This window comes from Lutra lutra, chromosome 2 (genome assembly GCF_902655055.1).
Source record: "Lutra lutra chromosome 2, mLutLut1.2, whole genome shotgun sequence".
NCBI lineage: Eukaryota > Metazoa > Chordata > Mammalia > Carnivora > Mustelidae > Lutra > Lutra lutra.
In genome coordinates this window covers 118,407,595-118,427,490 of record NC_062279.1, presented here as the reverse complement: position 1 = coordinate 118,427,490, position 19,896 = coordinate 118,407,595, and the positions used below count along the sequence as shown (strand labels likewise).

General features: G+C 36.3%; 1 protein-coding gene across 3 annotated transcripts in view; it reads right to left on the bottom strand.

Moving 5' to 3' along the window:
* Positions 1-14,197, bottom strand: part of USP53 (ubiquitin specific peptidase 53) — a 65,904-nt gene extending 51,707 nt beyond the window's left edge. For 2 of the 3 annotated variants that reach the window (XM_047718325.1, XM_047718326.1), the window contains exon 1: positions 13,914-14,196. Coding sequence is in view for 1 of the 3 variants with exons in the window: in XM_047718323.1 (XP_047574279.1) it covers positions 1,832-1,975 (144 nt within the window). In the remaining 2 variants the exon portion in view is untranslated. Of the gene's footprint in view, positions 1-1,831; positions 2,502-13,913 lie in introns of all 3 variants that reach the window. The other variant, XM_047718323.1, reaches the window with a different exon arrangement.
* Between the last annotated feature and the right edge of the window lie 5,699 nt (positions 14,198-19,896).

Below are 19,896 nucleotides of genomic sequence, written 5' to 3'. Positions count from 1 at the left end.
TCTTAAAAGGAGCCAAAAAAAGGACACATTACATAAGAAGACAAAGAACGACAATAGTTTTTCACTAGAAATAATGTAAGGTAGAAGTCAAAGGACCAAAATCTCTAAAGTATTGAAAGGGAAAAACTGCCAACTTAGACTTCTTTAATTAGGAAAACTATCTTTCAAAAACAAAAGTGAAAGATTTTTTTCCAGAAACACTAAAGCTGAAAGAACTCACCAACAACAGACCTGACCTACAAGAAATGTTAAAAGAGGTCCTTGAAGGAGAATACATGTTATCAGATGAAAGGCTGAATCTACATAAAGGAGTGAAGAGCAGCAGAAATTTAACAACCTTCATAGTAAAGATCACTGGACTGTTCATTAAAAAAATATGTATTATATATGTATTATATATATAATCATTGGAATGATTATATTATTATATACATTATTATTATATTATATATATACTCATTGGAATACTTCTCCATTTTCTTTACCATAAGTGTCCTTACTCAGAATTTTGTTATAACGTGCTTTTCATCTCACTAACTACGCACAGCATTTGGGAGCTACAGAAATAGAAGGAAATACATAAACATAAAAAAAGAACTGGAAAAGGGTTAACAGAAAAAGATTTAAAGTGATAGAAACCCTTTCTCACAGCCTGATTTAAACAAAAGCATTTACTTCTAAGTCTTTTGGTATAAACTATTTCCCTATATGCAGTGATGTTCAATAAATATTTTCCTGCAATTTTCATAGCACTTAATGCCAGTAAGATCTTTTGGCCACGGCAGAAGAATGTCTCCCATTTAAGGATCCCAATGCACTTTAGAATGCCAATTAGATCTCTTTCCCTGAGCGAATTACAGAACTTTCAAGTAATCAAGACAACTTAACATCTGTCTAAGACAGAGAACAATTGAGAAAACAAGTCTAAGTCAGATGGGTAAGCATGTGACACATTCTGTATATGTTCATTTATCATATGAGTTAATTAACCAATATTTCTCTTTCTACTGTTTTCAGGAGAAAAAAAAAAATGGAAAAATATGTGAGAAGTGATTTATTTTAAATAAATTCTTTTAAGGTATATCTTACAGTCAATCGAATAACATTCCAACATTGCAATATTCTAAATCTTCCTCATCTTTAGTACTATACAGTCAATGGTCAGAAAGACATAAGATCCTACAAAATCTGGAACTACTGAATAAAAAGTACATCTTACATAAGAAAGGATATTTTTCTAAAGAAGAAAAGCAGGTTAGCACATAGTTGTTAATTAAAAGAATTTCAACAAGGACTGGAGCAAAATGGATCAATCTTCAACTCCACTAACAATGGTGTCCAAATATGATTCCAGAGAAGCAATTTAAGGTCAGAGTGGAGGCTGAAGGAAGTTTGAGTCCTGAGAATTAAAACCGCATTCTCATTTCAACCCAAGCTATCTACAGGGATTCTATTGGATTCCTTTTAAAAAAAAGTGTGTGGGGATGGAATAGTGGGGGGGTAGATTAGCAGACTCTAAGAAATTATTTTATATATTTTAGATACATAATTTTAATTTACTAAGTAAACATTTTAAATCAAAATATTTTATATCACAGTAATACATTATTCTGTTGCAAAACCATTCCCATTTATATTAAATAAATAATATCGATTTCTGTTTATAATAAAAAAACAAAATTCTAAGTCAAAATATCTTTGATACCATTAAAAGTAATATTAAAAAGTCATTTCAGGCAATAAAAACTTTAATCTTACACTTTAAGAAACATTAAACAAAGGATTTCCTGAAAAGCACTTTTGTAAATTTAACAAGAAATTATGGTCTCACCTGTACAGCACTATTAAGAAAGCAGCTGTTTTGTCCTGGTTCATTTAACAAGCCTTTGGTAGGGGCAAGGGAGAGCATACTTCCAGGTTGATAAGCTTTTCCAAGATTGCCACTAGGTTTCCGTAAGAATTTTACCCATGCCATTTTCAAGACAATTGTTTACATTAAAGCCAAGAATTATATGTTTATGTGATATTTCTGATGATAAATGGGATGATGTCTTGAATTGTCCACTTAAATTCACTGTAGTCAATTACAGTAACATAAGTTTCCAAGTACCTTATCTTTCCTGATGCTGTATATTTCTGATGACTTTGTCAAGCAAAAATAGGGTATATAAACACTGAAGTTCTAAAAAAAGAAATCTTAAAGATTTTTATATGCATTAAATTTTATAAGAGAGTTGTATAGTTAAGGTAAAAATAGATTTTTTTTTAAACTGCTAAAAACAATGTCGATGAACAAATAATATTCTTTAAAGCACAAGCCATTTATCTTCATGGTTTAAAAAACAGATGATAGAAAAAGATGTTGAGTTCCCATCTGGCATGATTCCTTTGGTCATTTGTTTTCCTTATGTTTTTTTAGTAAAAAAGAAGACTCTCTCTTTCACAAGTGAAGTTATCAAAGGTGGCTCCATATTTCTTATCAATGTGACCTCAAAGCAAATCTACAAGAAAGAAAATAAATGTTTAAATAAAAGCAAAAGCTAATCAAGAATGGCTAAACAAGAAAATTCCTGTTTTACTATTTGAACACAAATACTGAATATATAATCATAAAAGGATTATAATTAATAATGTTCTAAAATATAAAAAAGAAAACATTGTTCTTCTTTAACAATTTTTTAAAGTATCAGTGTGACATCAATCACTACATACTTGAAGATTTCAGTGGTCACTGGTTTCATAAGGAAAATATTCTAAAGGAAACTGTAATTAAATTGGATCTCAGCCGGTATTTTCAAAAATACTAACTTTGTTGTCAACACTAAATTGCTTTGTTTATTAAAACAAATACACAGACACTCTATGTTGTTACCTGTCTTGCACAGAATCATATTATTTTTCCAAGAAATTCTGTAGATTTTACATAAATTGGTATACATTAAAACTCAGAAGAAACCTTAAAGTGATAAACAAATCTTAGTAAACTTGTGAAGTAAATTTCTATGCTATTCATGAATGCAAGATCTTGAGTAAAAGGACTTTAAACTTCATTAAAAACAAGTATTACTAACAAGGTCTTGTTTAACCAATTAAATTTCCTTCTTCTGTCCATTCACTGAACAAACGTTTACTGAGCCAGGTACTGTGCCAGGCACTGGACAATTTAATAATGAGGAAAGGCAAACATTAATACAATAAATAACAAATCATATCTTGTACTGGAAGAGTTATGTGCTGAGTGCTAAGAGGAAAACAATGCAAGGAAAGAGGATGGAAAATGTATATGAGAGAGACTGCACTTTTAAATAGCATAGTCATGAGAAATCTAATTGAACAGGTTAACTTTGCACAAATATTTGAAGGAGGTGAAGATGTCACCTGGGAGAAGGTGTTTCTAGCAGAGTGAATAGAATGCTTGGCATGCTGGAAAAACAGTAAGCAGCCCAATGTGGCATGAGAAATATAAACAAAGAGAAGGTGAAAAGGAGGGATGGGAAACAGATCATGTGGGCATACTGAAAAACCTCTGTTAAGGACTTCAGCTTTAAAGTCTTTTAAAGTCATGAGCTCCATTTTCACAGCACAAAAAGAAAAGACAGAATGGCAGGGATCAGAACAATACCATTGGTCAAATACCCACTAAAACAGGAAATCACTGAGGAATAAAGCATCTTATCCAAAGAATTAAAGTCAGGACTTGTTTCCAGCCCCATATACTAGCTCATCATTTATTAGCTATTTAGTCTTAGATAAATCCTTGTCCTCCCTGGCTTCTTCATCTATAAAATGGAGACAACAATAACAGTCCCGATTAACATAGGTTAAATGTTTCAGGAAATCCAAAACACTATACTATGTTAGTTGTTTTCTTTTTATTTTAACTCTGTGGGCTGCAACTTTCTCTAAAGTGATCTGAATGATTCCCAAACCTTTCATACAAATTAAGCTGTTAATAAATGCATAATTTTACAACATTAAGAGAGCTCTATATTGGTAGTAAATTTAAATTTTTGATGAAAGAATCCTTTTGAAATTATATTCTTTCATCATTTACTAGGCACCCAGTTCATACCATAAACTGTCCTAAGGTATATGAAACAATCTCTACCTTTACTGAGTTTAGTTTTGTGAAAAGCAAAGACAGGAACAGATAATTTAAAAATACTCTGGCTTCCATTCTTGTGCAAGACAACAAATTAGTATATACTTCTGGTTCCCTACCTGCAGCCCAAGTCTGGAGATTACACAAAAGAAACCTTAAGGACACCAAAAGTAACTGGCTTCTAAAGTGGGAAGGAAACAGTAGCTAATATATAGAGAGGGCCAAGTGTTACAGACTGGAAAAGATCTTTCTAGTTAAGACCTTTTCCATTCCTCACTGACAGAGAATTCCCACCTCACACAATGCAACAAAACAGGAAAGTTCAGCTACCACCCTACTGCCATCTGGAGGGTAAGAGAGATTATAACAGCAGAAAAGCCCTAGATCACAACCAATTTGGGAATGGTAACAAGTATGTGCTAGACGCATGTGTGTTCTGCCCTCACCCCTACTTCTGAAATAGAACAGAGGACAGCAGGATCTGGGAAAGATCATGCCGCTAGGCAAAGAAACAGAAATTTCTTTTGGGAACCAACGCTCAAGCTGCATCACTCCAAATCAAGCCCCTCTACTCAAATCCCACCACTACTCTCAGAAATCATCTGAAGAAACACAAATGACAACCTAGTGCTTTCACACTTCTCATGTAAATATCATTAGTTTGTAACTTGGTACTCGAAGGAAAAGAGGACCAGACACCTGAGGCCCAGCAAGGTGAAACAAAGGCAACAAACTGAACATCCTATAACACAAAAAACAGAGTGAACAGACCAAAGGGAACACAAATTTAAAATAAACTTACAATTGAAATTTTGAAAAGAATGAGCTAACTAGCAAAATTAATAGAGCAAAAACCATATTGAGTAGTAAGTTCAGGTCAGGAAATTTTCCTACAAAGCACTAAAAAAGGAATAAAGAAGTGGAAAATATAAACATTTTGAAAAAGCTAAAAGGCAAGGATGAAATCAATACTACCTAAAAGGATTCCCAGAAAGAGGATAAAGTAAATTGAGTAAATATTTTAAGAAATGACTAAGATTTTTCCAGAATTAAAGCCCAAAAAACTCAGAGACAAAATAGGTAACTCAAAAAATCCAAACATGATGTGGGGAAGGAAATAGGATGAAAATTATGAAGACTTACACTGGAAAGAGAGAGAGAAAGAGATTTTCAAGTCCGTTTATAGGCAAACAACAGAAAGAAAAAAGAAATTCAAAAGTAAACTTTTGTAAAAACTAATATAACATAAAATCTTCACAAGTCTGATTAAAGAAAGGAAGGAAAAGAGGTATATCAACACCAAAGAGATTGATAAATGAGAAATGACCACAGATATATAAGCAACTTATGTCTTAAGTCTTTGGGCAATAACTTTTAAAACCTAAAGGAACAGGTAATTTCCCAGCAAAATACAAATTAACAAAATTAACCCAAGAAAAAGTAGAAAACATTTTCAAAATCTAGAATAATATGGAAACAAAAGTTTTCCCATTGAAAAAGCCTTCTGAATCAGATGGATTCAAAGTTCAATTTTATCTAAAAGTTAAAGAACTGTTAATTCTAACATATTATTGCAGACCAGAGGGAAAATAATATACAAAGTATCTCAAATCATTTCATGAAGCAAACATAGCCTTAATATCAAAACATGATAAACCTCAGACTAATGTGACTTGGATCCAGAACTTGTAAATAAAGCACTAGCAGATATAATCTATTAATGTGTCAAAAGAATAATGTACACTATTCAAAAGAATAATAATCAAGGAGGGTTTAATTCCAGGAATGCAAATGTGATTCTATATTTATTCTTTCAATAAATATTTGGGAGATTATGGAGGAAAGAGCTAACACAGCAACGTTTCTAACAGCTGAAATGTGGCAACAACCCAAATGTTCATCAACTAATGAATGGATAAACAACATACAGTATGAGTGAGTATGTGTGTATACATACTCAAACAATGGAATATTATTCAGCCATAAAAAGCAAAGAAGTACTTTTACATGCTACAATATGCTAAGTGAAAGAAGTCATTCAGGAAGGACCACATGTTACAACTCCATTCATACAAAGTGTCCAGAACAGAGAAATCTACAGACAGCTAGGAGATAAGTGGTTGCTTGGACTGGAGAAGTGGGGCTATAGAGATGAGAAGGGAAGAGTGAAAGCAAAGGGGTACAAGGATCCTTTCTGAGGTGATGAAAATGTTCTAAAATTGTGGTGATAGGTTTACCTTCCTGTAAATATACTAAAAACCACTGAACTGTACTCTTTCAATGAGTGAATTGTATGACATGTGAATTATATTACAATAAAGCTACTTAAGAAACAAGGAAAAAGAAAGGACAGCATAGCAGGCCAGAGACTGTTATCCTTAGAAAGCCTGCTTGCAAGGTTTTAGGCTTTTAGAATTTAAATTTCTAGGAGGATTCCCACCACAATAACTAGTGAGAGCTGCTCACTATACCCAAACTGCAGACAATGTGGTTTATCCTGAATACCTGCTTTCCTTCTGGAAGTCTGGAATGCTGATAACATTTGAGATAGAGGACAACCATGTGGCCCCCTCCCAATAAAAAATCCTATGGACTGAATCTCTAAACAGGTTTCTGGTAGACTGCATTTTATATATGACACCACAATTTGTTGCTGAAGGAATTCGTGTGTTTCATGTGACTCCACTGGAAGAAAATCATGAGAAACTGCCTGATTTCTACCACAGTTCATCCCATGATTCTTATCCATTTGCTGATTTTGCTTTATTTCCTTTTGTTATAATTAATAAAGCAGAGCAGGAAGTATGAATATATGCTGAGTGCTCAAAATTCTACAAAATCACCAAACCTAGGAATGTCAGGAATCTTGGAGACCTCAACAGAGGTATCATGAGAGTAATTAAGATGTAATTTGTTTCTTTCCACCAGCTGACAAAAACTTAAAAGAAACACTGTTGGTGGAGATAAATGGAAAGAGGTACTTTCTCTTATTGTTGACTAATAAAAAATGTAATTATACTATAATAAACTTGTAGGAATATTATATCAACCTGGCAACAACTGTTAAAATTAAAAACACAATTCAATCTAAAAACCCCAATACTGAGAATCTATGCCACCCCCCAAAAATACTACTTTACTGATATATAGTTGGTAGGTGCAATAAATAAGGAAAGAAACAAAATGAATATCCCTAAGTAGGGACATAATTATATAACAGGGTATTTTTGAGTGACAAAGGCAAAATGCAGAAATGTAATATAATCCTAATTCGGTAAAATAATATATGTAAAAAAATCTATATGCTTTCAATGAACATCTGAGCAAGGAGTATATATATATCTTGTTAAAATGGGGATGGACAACCAAACTTGAAAATTAAAGTGGAAAAAAAAAAAAGACCTGTACTAAAAAGAACTATAGTATGTATATTAGTTAAATTTACATATTATATTTAGTTACATTTATGCATTATTAAGTTATATATGTGTATATACACACAACTATAAAATTAAAATGATATACCAGAAAAGTATAAGCCAAAAGAAATTTGATGTAGCAATTTTAGGGTCAGATAAAATTGACTGAATAAAAATGCAACTGATCTCTGTATGTTGATTTTGTATCCTACAATTTTACTGAATTCGAGTTATTAGTTCTAACAGGTGTTGGTGGAGTCTTTAGGTTTTCCACATATAATATAATGTCATCTGCAAATAGCAATAGTTTTACTTCTTCCTTTCTTATTTGGATACCATTCTTTTTTAAAGATTTTATTTATTTACTTGACAGACAGAGAGATCACAAGTGGGCACAGAGGCAGGCAGAGAGGGGGAAGCAGGCTCCCTGCTGAGCAGAGAGCCTGATGCCCAGCTCAATGCCAGGACCCTAAGACCATGACCTGAGATGAAGGCAGAGACTTAACCCACTGAGCCAGCCAGGAGCCCCAGCCATTTATTTTTCTTGACTATTTGCACTGTCTAGGACTTTCACAGGTGTGGTGAGAATGGGTACCCATTCTATTTCTGATCCTAGAGGAAAAGCTTTTGACATTCATAGTTGAGAATGATGTTAGCTGTGGGCTTGTCATATATGGCTTTTATTGAGACACATTCCCTCTATACCACTTCGCTGAGAATTTTTAAATTGAAAGAACACTGAATTTGTTAAATGCTTCTTCTGCATCTAATCTTTCCTTCTCTTAATGTGGAAATGATATATATTGATTGCAAATGTTGAACCATCCTTGCATGCCAGGGATAAATCCCCCATGATCACGGCGTTCTGATTCTTTCAATAGGGTACTGAACTTGGTTTGCTAATATTTTTTTGAGAATGTTTCCATCTATATTCATCAGGGATATTGGCCTGTATCTTCTTTTCTTAGAGTCTCCTTATTTATCTTTGCTATCAGAGTAAAAATAGCCTCATAAAATAAGTTTGGAAGTGTTCCCTTTTCTTCAATTTAAAATGAACATTAAGCTATAAAACAAGTTGAATTATGTCCACCAAATGGCATATTAAAATCCTAACCTACAGTGCCTGTGAACATTTGAAAATAGGGCTTTTGCAAATGTAATTAGGTTAAGATGAGGTCATTAGGGTGGGCCTAATCCAGTAAGACTAGCAGTTATCATTAGAAGAAGAGACAGACACACACACACACAGAGAATACTATTTAATGACACAGAGAGAATACTACTTAAGGATTGGAATGATACAGCTACAAGTCAGGGAACACCAAGAATTGACAGCCATCACTAGAAAGGGGAAAGAAGGCTTCTGCTTAGAGTCCCTTAAAGAAACCAACTCTGCCAAACCTTGATTTTGGACTTCTAAGCCCCTAGAGCTGTGAAAGAATAAATTTCTATTGTTTTATGACATCCAGTTGGTTGTACTTCATTATAGCAGCCCCAGAAAACTAATATAATAGCTGATAAAGCCATGAGACTCCTTTGTTCTTTTATATTTATTGGGGTTTGTTTTGGTTGTAAAACAGAATATTATATAGACTTTTAAAACAACACAGAAGTATTACATCAAGAAAATTAGAAATACCCATAATGCTATAGAAGTATAGAACTGCTGCTAATAAAGCTATGGAAATATACTCCAGCCGAGCCATCACACTGTAAAGTAAAATTTCATTTTAACATCTTTTCACTAATAAGAAATATAGCAGCTCAAGGATACACTGAAGACTTTCTATAGATATACTACAACAGTTCATCTAACTAGTGAAAGTATTTAAGGTTTCATTTTCGATAACTAGATAAGAAGGTAAAGATGCACAGCAAGTTGACACAATTAAAAATCTAATTCATTATAGAAGTATCTTCATTTTCTAAATTAAAGGATTAAAGAAGATATAATTGAAGAAAAATGTCCTTCGACATACAAAACCACTGTTACTCTACAAGTGGAAGTACTAGAGAAGAGTGTACTAGAAAATTTATAAAACAAAGAAAATGAGATTAAAGTAATAAGAAAATACTGTACCGCCACCAATAAAAACAGCAAATTTTAAATAATTTTCAATGTTTTGCACTTTTTTGCTCTATTTCTTTTTGTCCAGAAAAGAACTATGTTTATCTCTTATGGCTTTTACCTACTCACTAGTTCCCACTGGTAGCTAACTAGAGAAAGACATGAGTTCATGTGTATCCAGAATATAGACTAGGAACAGTAAAGACAATGGATTATAGCAATCTGCTTTAGGATACCATCTCCAGAAAAGAATTATACCTAAGCAGGCATAACATAACATTTCTTTGCCTTGACAAAACCCAAAAGTGAACTCCTATTTTATCTATACCTTCCTTCCCCATCTCCGTTGATGGTAACATCATCTTTCCAGTTGCTCAGAACAAATACTTGGAATGATCTTTAACTCTTCTTTCTCACATATCTGTTAGAATGTGACCAATTCTCACCACCTCCACTTCTATTCTTCTATTACCCATCTTCAAAACGTGCCTGGATTGCTAGAATAGCCTCCTAATTGTCTTCTAGTTTCTGCCCCTACCTTTCAAAATCTATCCTCAAGAACAGACAAAAAGATCCTTCTAAAATAAAATCACAATGTCACCCCTCTTCTTATAACCTTTCAATGGGTCTTTATTACATTCAGAGTAAACCCCAGAACGTCTTTATAATAGCCTGCGAGGCCCTGCACTAACTGCTAAAGTAAAAACCATTTTCTTCTATACTCTCACAGCACTTGAGACCAAATGTGTTTTTCCACAAGCCATTCTTCAATTCTCAGTGGACACCAACAGGGTGCCCTACAATTTAACTCAGTTTTGACACTATCTACCTGAAGTTAGTGTCAGATCCCAAGTCAAGGGCTCAGTCCCACAAGGCCATCCCTCCCACTTCAGACACTGATCATGTGTCCCAAGTTGTCACTCATACTTCTGGTCAATCGCCTATAATTTGGGGGGGTCTCCACAATCTTTTTCAAAGATGATTAATTTGATTAATTTGCTAGTACAGCTCGCAGAACTCAGATTACGGAGTAGACCGGCAGAAACAGCCAGATGGAAGAGATGTGTAGGCAAAGTACATGGGAAGGGGCATGGAGTGTCCATGCCCTCTCCCAACATACCACCCTCTCAGCATCTCCGCATGTTCACTAATCCAAAAGCTCTCCAAACCCCTTCAGTTAAGATTTTTTTTTAAAGATTATATTTATTTATTTGACAGAGAGGGAGAGAGAGAGCTCCTACAAGCAGGGGGAGCTGCAGGCAGGGAGAGAAGAAGAGGAAGAAGCTGGCTCCCTGCTGAGCAGTCAAATGTGGCGCTTAATCCCAGGACCCTGGGATCATGACTTGGGCGGAAGGCAGACGCTTAACTGACTAAGCCACCCAGGTGCCCCCAGTTAGGATTTTTCATGGAGCCTTCATTACATAGCCACAACTGATTAAATCATTAGCCATTAGTGATTAGCTCAACCTCCACCACACTCCCCTCCCTGGAGATGGAGGAAGGTGCACAAACTGAGAGTTCAATTCCTCTAATCACAGAGTTGGTTCCCCTGGCAACCAGTCTCCAACCTAAGGCTATCCAGGAGCCCCCAACCAGCAGTCATCAAGATTAGGATATTATATAAAGTTATTTAAAGTTTAAATAATCTTTGAAGATTTTACCTGTGGTGGAACAGGTTGCATCCATTTCTTATTCCTACTATGTGCATCTTTTGTAATGCAAAATCTTCTAAAATCATTACATCTATACAAAATTAATAATAATATACATTTGTATTATCACCAATCTCTAGCTAGTTCTCCAAAGATGACATAAATTAGTACACTTCTTCCCTTAATCCAAGAGCTCAAGAGAACCAGTAGGCTTGACAATTTTGGGGGCCCTAGTATCCTAGCACACTCTGGTATTCAAAATACTTTCAGATGCATTACGTAAACAACCTTGCTGTAGGTTGTCTTTGGGGTCTATAATTAAGAAACACCTTATAGTTAAAGCTGTCAAATAACAAGATCTGCTAAGTATTGTAATAAGTAAAGGTCTTTGTAGAGTAGCTTAATATACCACTTCATAGATTTCAAACATACTTTTGGAAAATTGTAGGGTAAAGCAACATCCTCCCTAGCATGGTAGGTGAGTGAATTCCAAACAGTTTCAACAGGAAAAACAACACTGATTTTGACTTTTTGATGTGTACATCACCTTAAAATAACTAAAATTTTTCATTTTTAACTCTCCGTTTCGCTAAAACAAGCTTCTAAACCATAATTTCAAAATTATATTTCTTGACACTATAGTTTAAAAGAAACATTTGACACTAAATAATATAAAAGATCTTGAATCACAGTACGTACTAAACTTATAAGTTTTTGAAAAGAGATTTCCTTTTTCTTTTTTTTTTTTAATTTTATTTATTTATTTATTTGACAGACAGATATCACAAGGAGGCAGAGAGGCAGGCAGAGAGAGAGGAAGAAGCAGGCTCCCCGCTGAGCAGAGAGCCCGATGTGGGGCTCGATCCCAGGACCCTGGGATCATGACCTGAGCTGAAGGCAGAGGCTTTAACCCACTGAGCCACCCAGGCGCCCCGAGATTTCCTTTTTCAAGGAGAAGAACACACTAGGCGGAAAAGGGTACCCCGTCACAGTAAAATAGCAATCTTTTAAAAAACTAATGTCAAGTTCCCATGAACGCTATGCATTTATAAAAAAGTTTTTAAATTGGGGCGCCTGGGTGACTCAGTGGGTTAAGCCTCTGCCTTCGGCTCAGATCATGATCCCAGGGTCCTGGGATTGAGCCCTGCATCGCATCGGGCTCTCTGCTCAGCAGGAAGCCTGCTTCCCTCTCTCTCTCTGCCTGCCTCTCTGTCTACCTGTGATCTCTGTCTGTCAAATACATAAATAAAATCTTAAAAAGAAAAAAGTTTTTAAATTAATAGAGAAAAAAAGATCTGTTCTTGGTCACTTATTTTTACACTGTAGGAAAAAAAATACACATAACTACCAATGACTTTAATTTATGAACAAATTTAAATAAATCACTTTCATGGGTTATCACCACTAATCATGAACCTAGGCATACTATCCAAAAAGCTTATTTTAAGAGCCTCTAAAATGTAAAACAAAAACAAAAACTGTGTTTTTGTTTGACTATAATTAACTCTTAGCAACAGTGATTCTGTCTATTTGGAATTCTTATGACAATGGCAGATAAATCCTAAATGACTTTTGCAAAATAAGGGTTTTTTTTTGTTGTTGTTTTGTTTTGTTTAATTTCTCTTTCACAAGATGAAAGAGCTTTGCCTAGGCCCATCATCGGGAAACTGAAAATAGGAAATTAAACTTAAAAGTATCAATTTAGCCAAAAGTATACTCAATCAGCATTTTGTGTTAGCACTTGCTACTTCTTTTAGACACAGAATTAGCAAGGCTTTTCTTTAAAGAACAGAATTAAAAGCGAATCAGACCCTAATCTAAACATCCCTCACAAATAGCCTTGAAAAATCCCTTGCAAAAATACATATATTTTTCCAGATAAGGAAACATTCTGGCATACTCTGCTGTCTAACAAATAAAGCCTTGCTGTACATTTTGCAAGCATTAATCAGACTTTGCACTGACAGAGAAAACCCTGTGGCAGGATAACAAGACCTCAGAACACGCTCAGATTGCAGGCTTTAGAAAGCCTCCCTAGTACACCTGTACAAGTACTTCCTGTTCTCCAACGATGTTTGAAAGTAGTTTGATAAACGCCCCATAAGTCGCCGTTTAAAAGCTAAACATTAACTTTATAAATTACTACTACCACCCAGAAGCCACCAGCCCAAATATTCTACGAATCCAGTCATCTCTCTTCTCCAAGGAGCGCAACACAACCATCCGGACCCCTTTGAAAAGCTGCTGCTGGGGCGAGGCAGTGGCTGCTCCGCAGGCGAGGGGCAGGGGCCAAGTAAGCGTGATATTCATAATCCCAACGCACTAAGCGACCCAGCTGGACTCCTAGGTTCTGCCTCGTGTCTGGCCTCAAACACAACAGCAGTGAATAACCACGACCCAGGAAATACAGCACCTCCTCCTGCCTCCCGCGCTCCTCCAGCCTGGCCAGACGCATCTCCTCCCGGCCGGGACCCAGCGGGAAGGGGGCGGGAAGGCGAGTGACCTCGGGTGCCTGAATCCCGGCAAAGAGTCCGCCGAGCGGGGGCGGAGGATGTCGCAGGGCTGCTACGGGAGAAACGAGGTCTGGCATTGGAAAGGGTCTCCCACTCAGGCCCGGGGCGGGGGTCGCAGGTCGCTGGATCTCTATCCAGGAACTAGTTTCGGAGACTTACCTTGAGCTCTGCCTTCCTAACGAGAGGGAGAGTGTGGTCCAGATAAAGAAATACGGGCCTTCCACTTCCACCGGACTACCTCCCCCTGGCCCGGCTCTGCCTCGCGCCAACACCCGTCTGACACTCTAACAGCTGCCACCGCAGCCGAGGTTCACCGGGAACTGAAGCAGAGGAGTCTGGTCTCGCCACCCAGAACTCGACCCTGCGCACGGAGCATGCGCACACGCCCCAACACCCAAGGGCCAGTCAGGGCAGTGACACCTGCGATCAACAGGTCCCAGGAGACCCGACCCGCCTCCTCGGGAAAGGCCCCGCCTTCACGCTCGCCGAGCTAACCCCGCCCCACACGCGATTTCCCGGCTTTCCGGACCTGGAGAGCTGTATTCCCGCGGGGGTTCGATTGGGCGCGCCATCCAGTTGACTTACTCCAAGGCGTGAGATCCCGCGAGAGCAGGAGCTTGAAGTTACCCCTAAGGCAAGAGCAGAGTGTTAAGACAGCTCTTGGAGAAGGTGCGTGTGGCTTACTTGTGTGTTGTAGAGGAAAGGAGGGGATAGGTCTCCTGAGTGGAGGAGATTATTCCGGTGCTCTTGGTCAGTATATTCGGTATTTTCTCAGGAACGCGGACCCACGAAGGACTGGGTTAAGTATTGTGACCGGAGAAAAAACAACCTGTACGGCTTGGCTTCCAAATCGCATGTGGGTATGCAATTTCTTTTAGCTTTCTGTGAATCGTTATCGTTTGCTTACAGTTAAATGGCTTCCATTGGCATGAATGTATATTGCCCAACTGTTTGTGTCGTGACTTTAAATAAAGCGAAAGCCTGGATAAACGTGTTGACTCGGTTAATAGTTAATTGTGGTAAGAAGAATTTGGCTGTCTCCTTACTCTGCTTCAGAACAAGCTTTAAGTTACAAGCTACTGCTTCGAAATTGGGCTAAACTTTGGTAATATATTGTTTTTTTTTTTTTAAATAGAAGTTAAAAAAACCCCACTGCCATCTTTAGTATCAAAGATCCTTCTCAATAAGTAATAAAATTTTGAAACTCATTTCAAAGCTGAGGCAGGTAGACCATACAGGTTATGAAAGTTGATGTAAGTAAACTCATAGGCAACTATAAGTTTATTTGAAGAATTAGAATGAAGAAACATTTTATATTGATATAGGTGCATTTTGCTTGAGACTGAATGAATGAATTTATTGAGCACTCACTATATTCCCTTGACTGAATTAAGCACTAAAGAAAACATAGTGAAAGTTAAGACATAATTTCTTCCTTCAAGAAATTCAAAACTTCTGAAGGAAGAGGGGGGGAAAATTCATTAAAAAACAACACTGGGGACGCCTGGGTGGCTGGTTAAGCCTCTGCCTTCAATTCAGGTGATCTCAGGGTCCTGGGATCAAACCCCGCATCAGGTTCTCTGCTCGGCAGGGAGCCTGCTTCCCCGTCTCTCTGCCTGCCTCTCTGCCTACTTGTCTTCTCTGTCAAATAAATAAATAAAATTTTTAAAAAAACAACAACGCTATTAACTCTCCTTTCGGTTTCCCTAGTACCACTATTTCTTGGTTCTGCAACTACATCTCTGATACACTTTAAATATTTTTTTAAGGCCCTCTGTGTTCCTAAGCTCTCCATTTTCTTTTGTTGTCTTACATTACTCCTCTTGTATCCTTAAACAATCTCTTTTCCATCAGGGACTTAGCTACCAGGTGTCCCAGTGCACCAAGGACTCCCAGATGTATATCTTCAGGTTAGACTTTTAAGCAACAACGTCTTCATTTGAATAGCCCACAGATATCTTAAATAGGTACTAAATTGATCCTGCTATCTTCAACATTCCCTATTCCCAATACCATAACGCTCCCCACCTATCTGGAAACTAGCCCATTTTCATTCCCTATTTCAGATAATGGTACCCAGTTACCCAAGACAGAAATCCAGGAGTACCCCTATATTACACTTCCTTAACTTCCTCTATCCTAATTCTATTGACTCATCTCCTTAAGTATCCCTCAGATCCACTCCTCTTCAATGTTTACTCTCACTGTCGGTCCATCAAGTAATTAGCACCTCTCCTGACTCATCTCTCTTGGACAATTGCAATACCTTTTGTTCTTTCCCACTCCACTCCAACCTACGTTCTATTAATTTTTCTAACATGAAAATATGATCACGATATTCCTCTGCAAAGATTTTTTCAGGGGCTTCCCATCACCAATAAGGCCTTTCATGATCTTGCTTCAGACTGTTATCTTTTGCCATTCTTGCCCATTTACTCCACACTAGCCACACTGAACTCCTTGCTTTTCTGTGATCCTACCACGTTCTTTCAGGATCCTTTGGGTCTCAGTTGAATTGAAAACTTACCTCCTTTATGGAACCTTTCATGATTTTCCAAGACAGCTTTGCCTTTCCTTCACCTTTTTTGGGCGTATTTCTATTATAAAAATTATATTGTACAGTAATTATTTATTTGCAAATGTAACTGACAAGGCAACCCCTCTCTCCACTCTTGAAAAATAATTTGAACTGTGGATAATAGACTCATAATATCTCCTCTCCTCATTTAGAGATTACAGAAGAGTGCCCTTTATTTCACCCCGCTCGAGAATTTGACTAAACCCTGACTGAACACTTTTTAATCCTCTAAGTTCAAACTTTCTACCAGTTCTTGGCATATCTAAGTACTGAGTTTTAAATTATAGGCTTGTAATAGGTCATAAGTTAAGCATCAAAAAGGCAGGCTGAAGCCAACAGATGGGAAAAAGGGAAATTGACGTTGTACTACGTATCCCACCCAGAAAACTTTGTAGGTAGGAATGTCTTCCTGCTTTTAATAATAACACACCCACAGGTTTTAATAATAACTTAGCCATAGGGTGGGCATAACTCCAAGTGGAGTATTTCACCCTTTACTGGCCCAGTGATTGGTGTATGGGTGACTCAAGCTAATCAGCATCCTTTCAGAGCAGTTTCATATTGGATCTTCTCTCTGATTGTAAAGCTGTAGATGGGACCTCAGAGCTGCTTGTGGCAATGCACGTTGCCATTTAGAGTAGTTGGTCTGAAAGAATAATGCAGATATGGGAGGAAGTGAGGTAGAGAAGAGAATCCCTGAAAGTCCTCTAGGCTCTTCTAAGATAGGAAATTCAGGAGTTGAGTGTTTACCAGACTTCTTAAAGCTCTGCAGCATAACATTTTGTTAAACACCAGAAGGTCAAATTCAATATCCTTAGCATCATAACCAGCTCTTCCTTAATCAAAACTTTACTAGCCATACATCCCAATCTTTCTAAGCCTTTACTATACTATATTCAACATCTATTAGTTAACCACAGCTAGTGACTAGCCAGTGACCTTAATTTTTGCTGAGTTATTGTCAGCTTAGGCAATTTCATTATTCTTGTATGTTATTTCACTTTGAAACATTCTAATTTTCTTGTCTGTAAAACTGTGATGAGAAATAATACTTACATATGATATCTTTTGATACTTACATATGATATCTTTTGATAAAAGCAAGTCCTATAATGTATTATTACAGCCATTAGTGCTATTGTTATGATTACCAATACTGTTGTCATCAATGACAATGTGATGCTATAAGAACCTATATATTGTTTTTCTTGCAGTACTATGTATTTTACTACAATCTCAAAGATGTGGAAGGCTTTAGATTACATCTGATCCAGCCTCCCACTCACTGAAGGATTATCCCTACCAGTGGTTGTCCAAGTTCTGTTCAAATATGGTGACATGGTAGAAAACTTGATGTTCGTGGTACAGCCTATTCCTTTTTAAAACTAACTTAAGAAATTTTCATCACAATGAATTGAAATCTATCAGTAATTTCCACATACTGGTCTTATTTCTTTCTTTGTAACAACAGAAATCTATATTCACTTTTCTATAAGACACTACTTCACTGGGAAAATATTTTTGTTTTTTCAAGCCAAAAATACTCAGTTCTCTCCCAACAATTTTTTGAAGGCTTAGTAAATATTAAGCTAATCAATCCATTCATTCATAATAATTCACATCATCCTAAAAGAAGTATTTAAAGTGAATTCTGAATAATAATAATAAAGTGAATTCAAACAAATAGCATAAAATAGTGACAAAATAAAAGTAAAAAGACAAATCAGAGCTATGAGAAATTAAAATACAATTAGAATGTAAAGAATGAGAGAGAGCAAAAGAACAAAAATATGCACAAACCTGTAGCTTAAACTTGTTTGGCTCTGATCTGAAATCAAAAGTGGATATGATATTTAAGTTATTGGTAACAGGAAAACATTTTTCTGTCATCACCTAAAATTGTTTTTCCCCGTGTGGGCCTTCATCTAAGGAGGCTCTTATCTATGTTCACTGACAATGGACTTATCAACATGTCTCTGGAAAATGCAGTAACAGGCTTCATATACCATCTGTGAATTGAGCTCAGGATGTACTTTTGCTGTCAACTTCTGAAAAAATATGACACCCAAAAATAAAAACAGATTTTTTTCAATTAGCCCAATTATGATTTGTATATAAATATTCTTTCCCTTCAATTTTTTTATAAAACAAGTTTTATAACATGTTTTACATATAAGGTTTTTTAAAATCTTAGAGATGGAAAGGATCTTAGAGATTAGTTTGTTAAAGTCTCTCAATGTATAGGTGAGAAAACTTAAGTTCAGGGAAGTAAAGTTACCCAAGTTTGTGCTGGATGCTAAGTAGAACCAGAATTGAAACCCAATTCTGAAACACTTGGAATTGGCCTGTGTGAAATACTTTCCCTGAAATAGTCTGAGGTTTCATAAGAGATAATAGTCTTTTGTGTCTTAAAGTACAATGAAATTTCTTCTATTTTCAAGCATTGGTGATAAACATACTTGGCATCTTTGTACCCTTGTGAAAGACAAGGGAAGGAGAACATAAGGAAGTCATCGAGAGCATTTCACAAGTAAAGATTTTCTTTTTCTGAATTGTGATATCTATAGTAGTACTTTGACTTGATGAAAAATACTAAGATGTTTGGGAATTTATCAAACTTATTTTCTCACCCCTGGGAAACTAACAAATCTAAGCCATGCACACACACACACACACACACACACACACACACACACACACGACTTTACATCTTGGATTGACTTGTTTTTAAAGTAGTTCTTTAAGAAATACAATAGTAGAATAACACCATATCTTTTGCTCATAGCATATTGGCTGAAGCACTGAGCCCAAAGGAAGTTGCCCTGGAGAGCACTTTTCTTTGTAAAGATGACAAAAATATTCAGGGCACCAGTGTTTTCAAGTTGAACTTCCTTATTGAAATTCACTTCACAGTCAAAAGAAAAGAGGGAAATACAACACCTTTTAATAGAGTAATAAAACTATTGGAAAATATTTAGTGATAGAAATACTTCAAAGAATTATAGGTATGTATAAAGCAGAAATTCTAAAGGACTGAATTTGTTTCTAATTCTCAACTATTAGTGTTCTTGAGTCTTTCTTTTTCTTATCTGTAAAACAAGTCCTGAAACTGAAATTGTGCTGGGAGAAAACAATCTAATTCTTGGGAAATAATATCCCAGGAATGCATGTTAAAGATTTGTTACATTTTATTTTTTTTAAAGATTTTATTTATGTATTCGAGAGAGAGAATATGAGCAGGGGGAGGGGCAGAGAAAGAGGGAGAAGCTGACTTCCCACTGAGCTTGGAGCCAGACTCAGGGCTCAATCCCAAGACCCTGGGATCATGACCTAAGCTGAAGTCAGAAGCTTAACCACTCCATGGACTGAGCCACCCAGGCACCCTAGACTTTGTACATTTTAAAATCAAAGTTTTCTGATTAAATTGTTTTCTACAAGTTTTGTCCTGTTACTGTTTCAAATTCTTTTTATTCTGAATAACTCTTTATAGAATTAGTTATAACAGTTTTAACGTGATGAAGAAAAGTCATTTCAGTTGCTAAAAACTGTGCTGACCTTTCCATT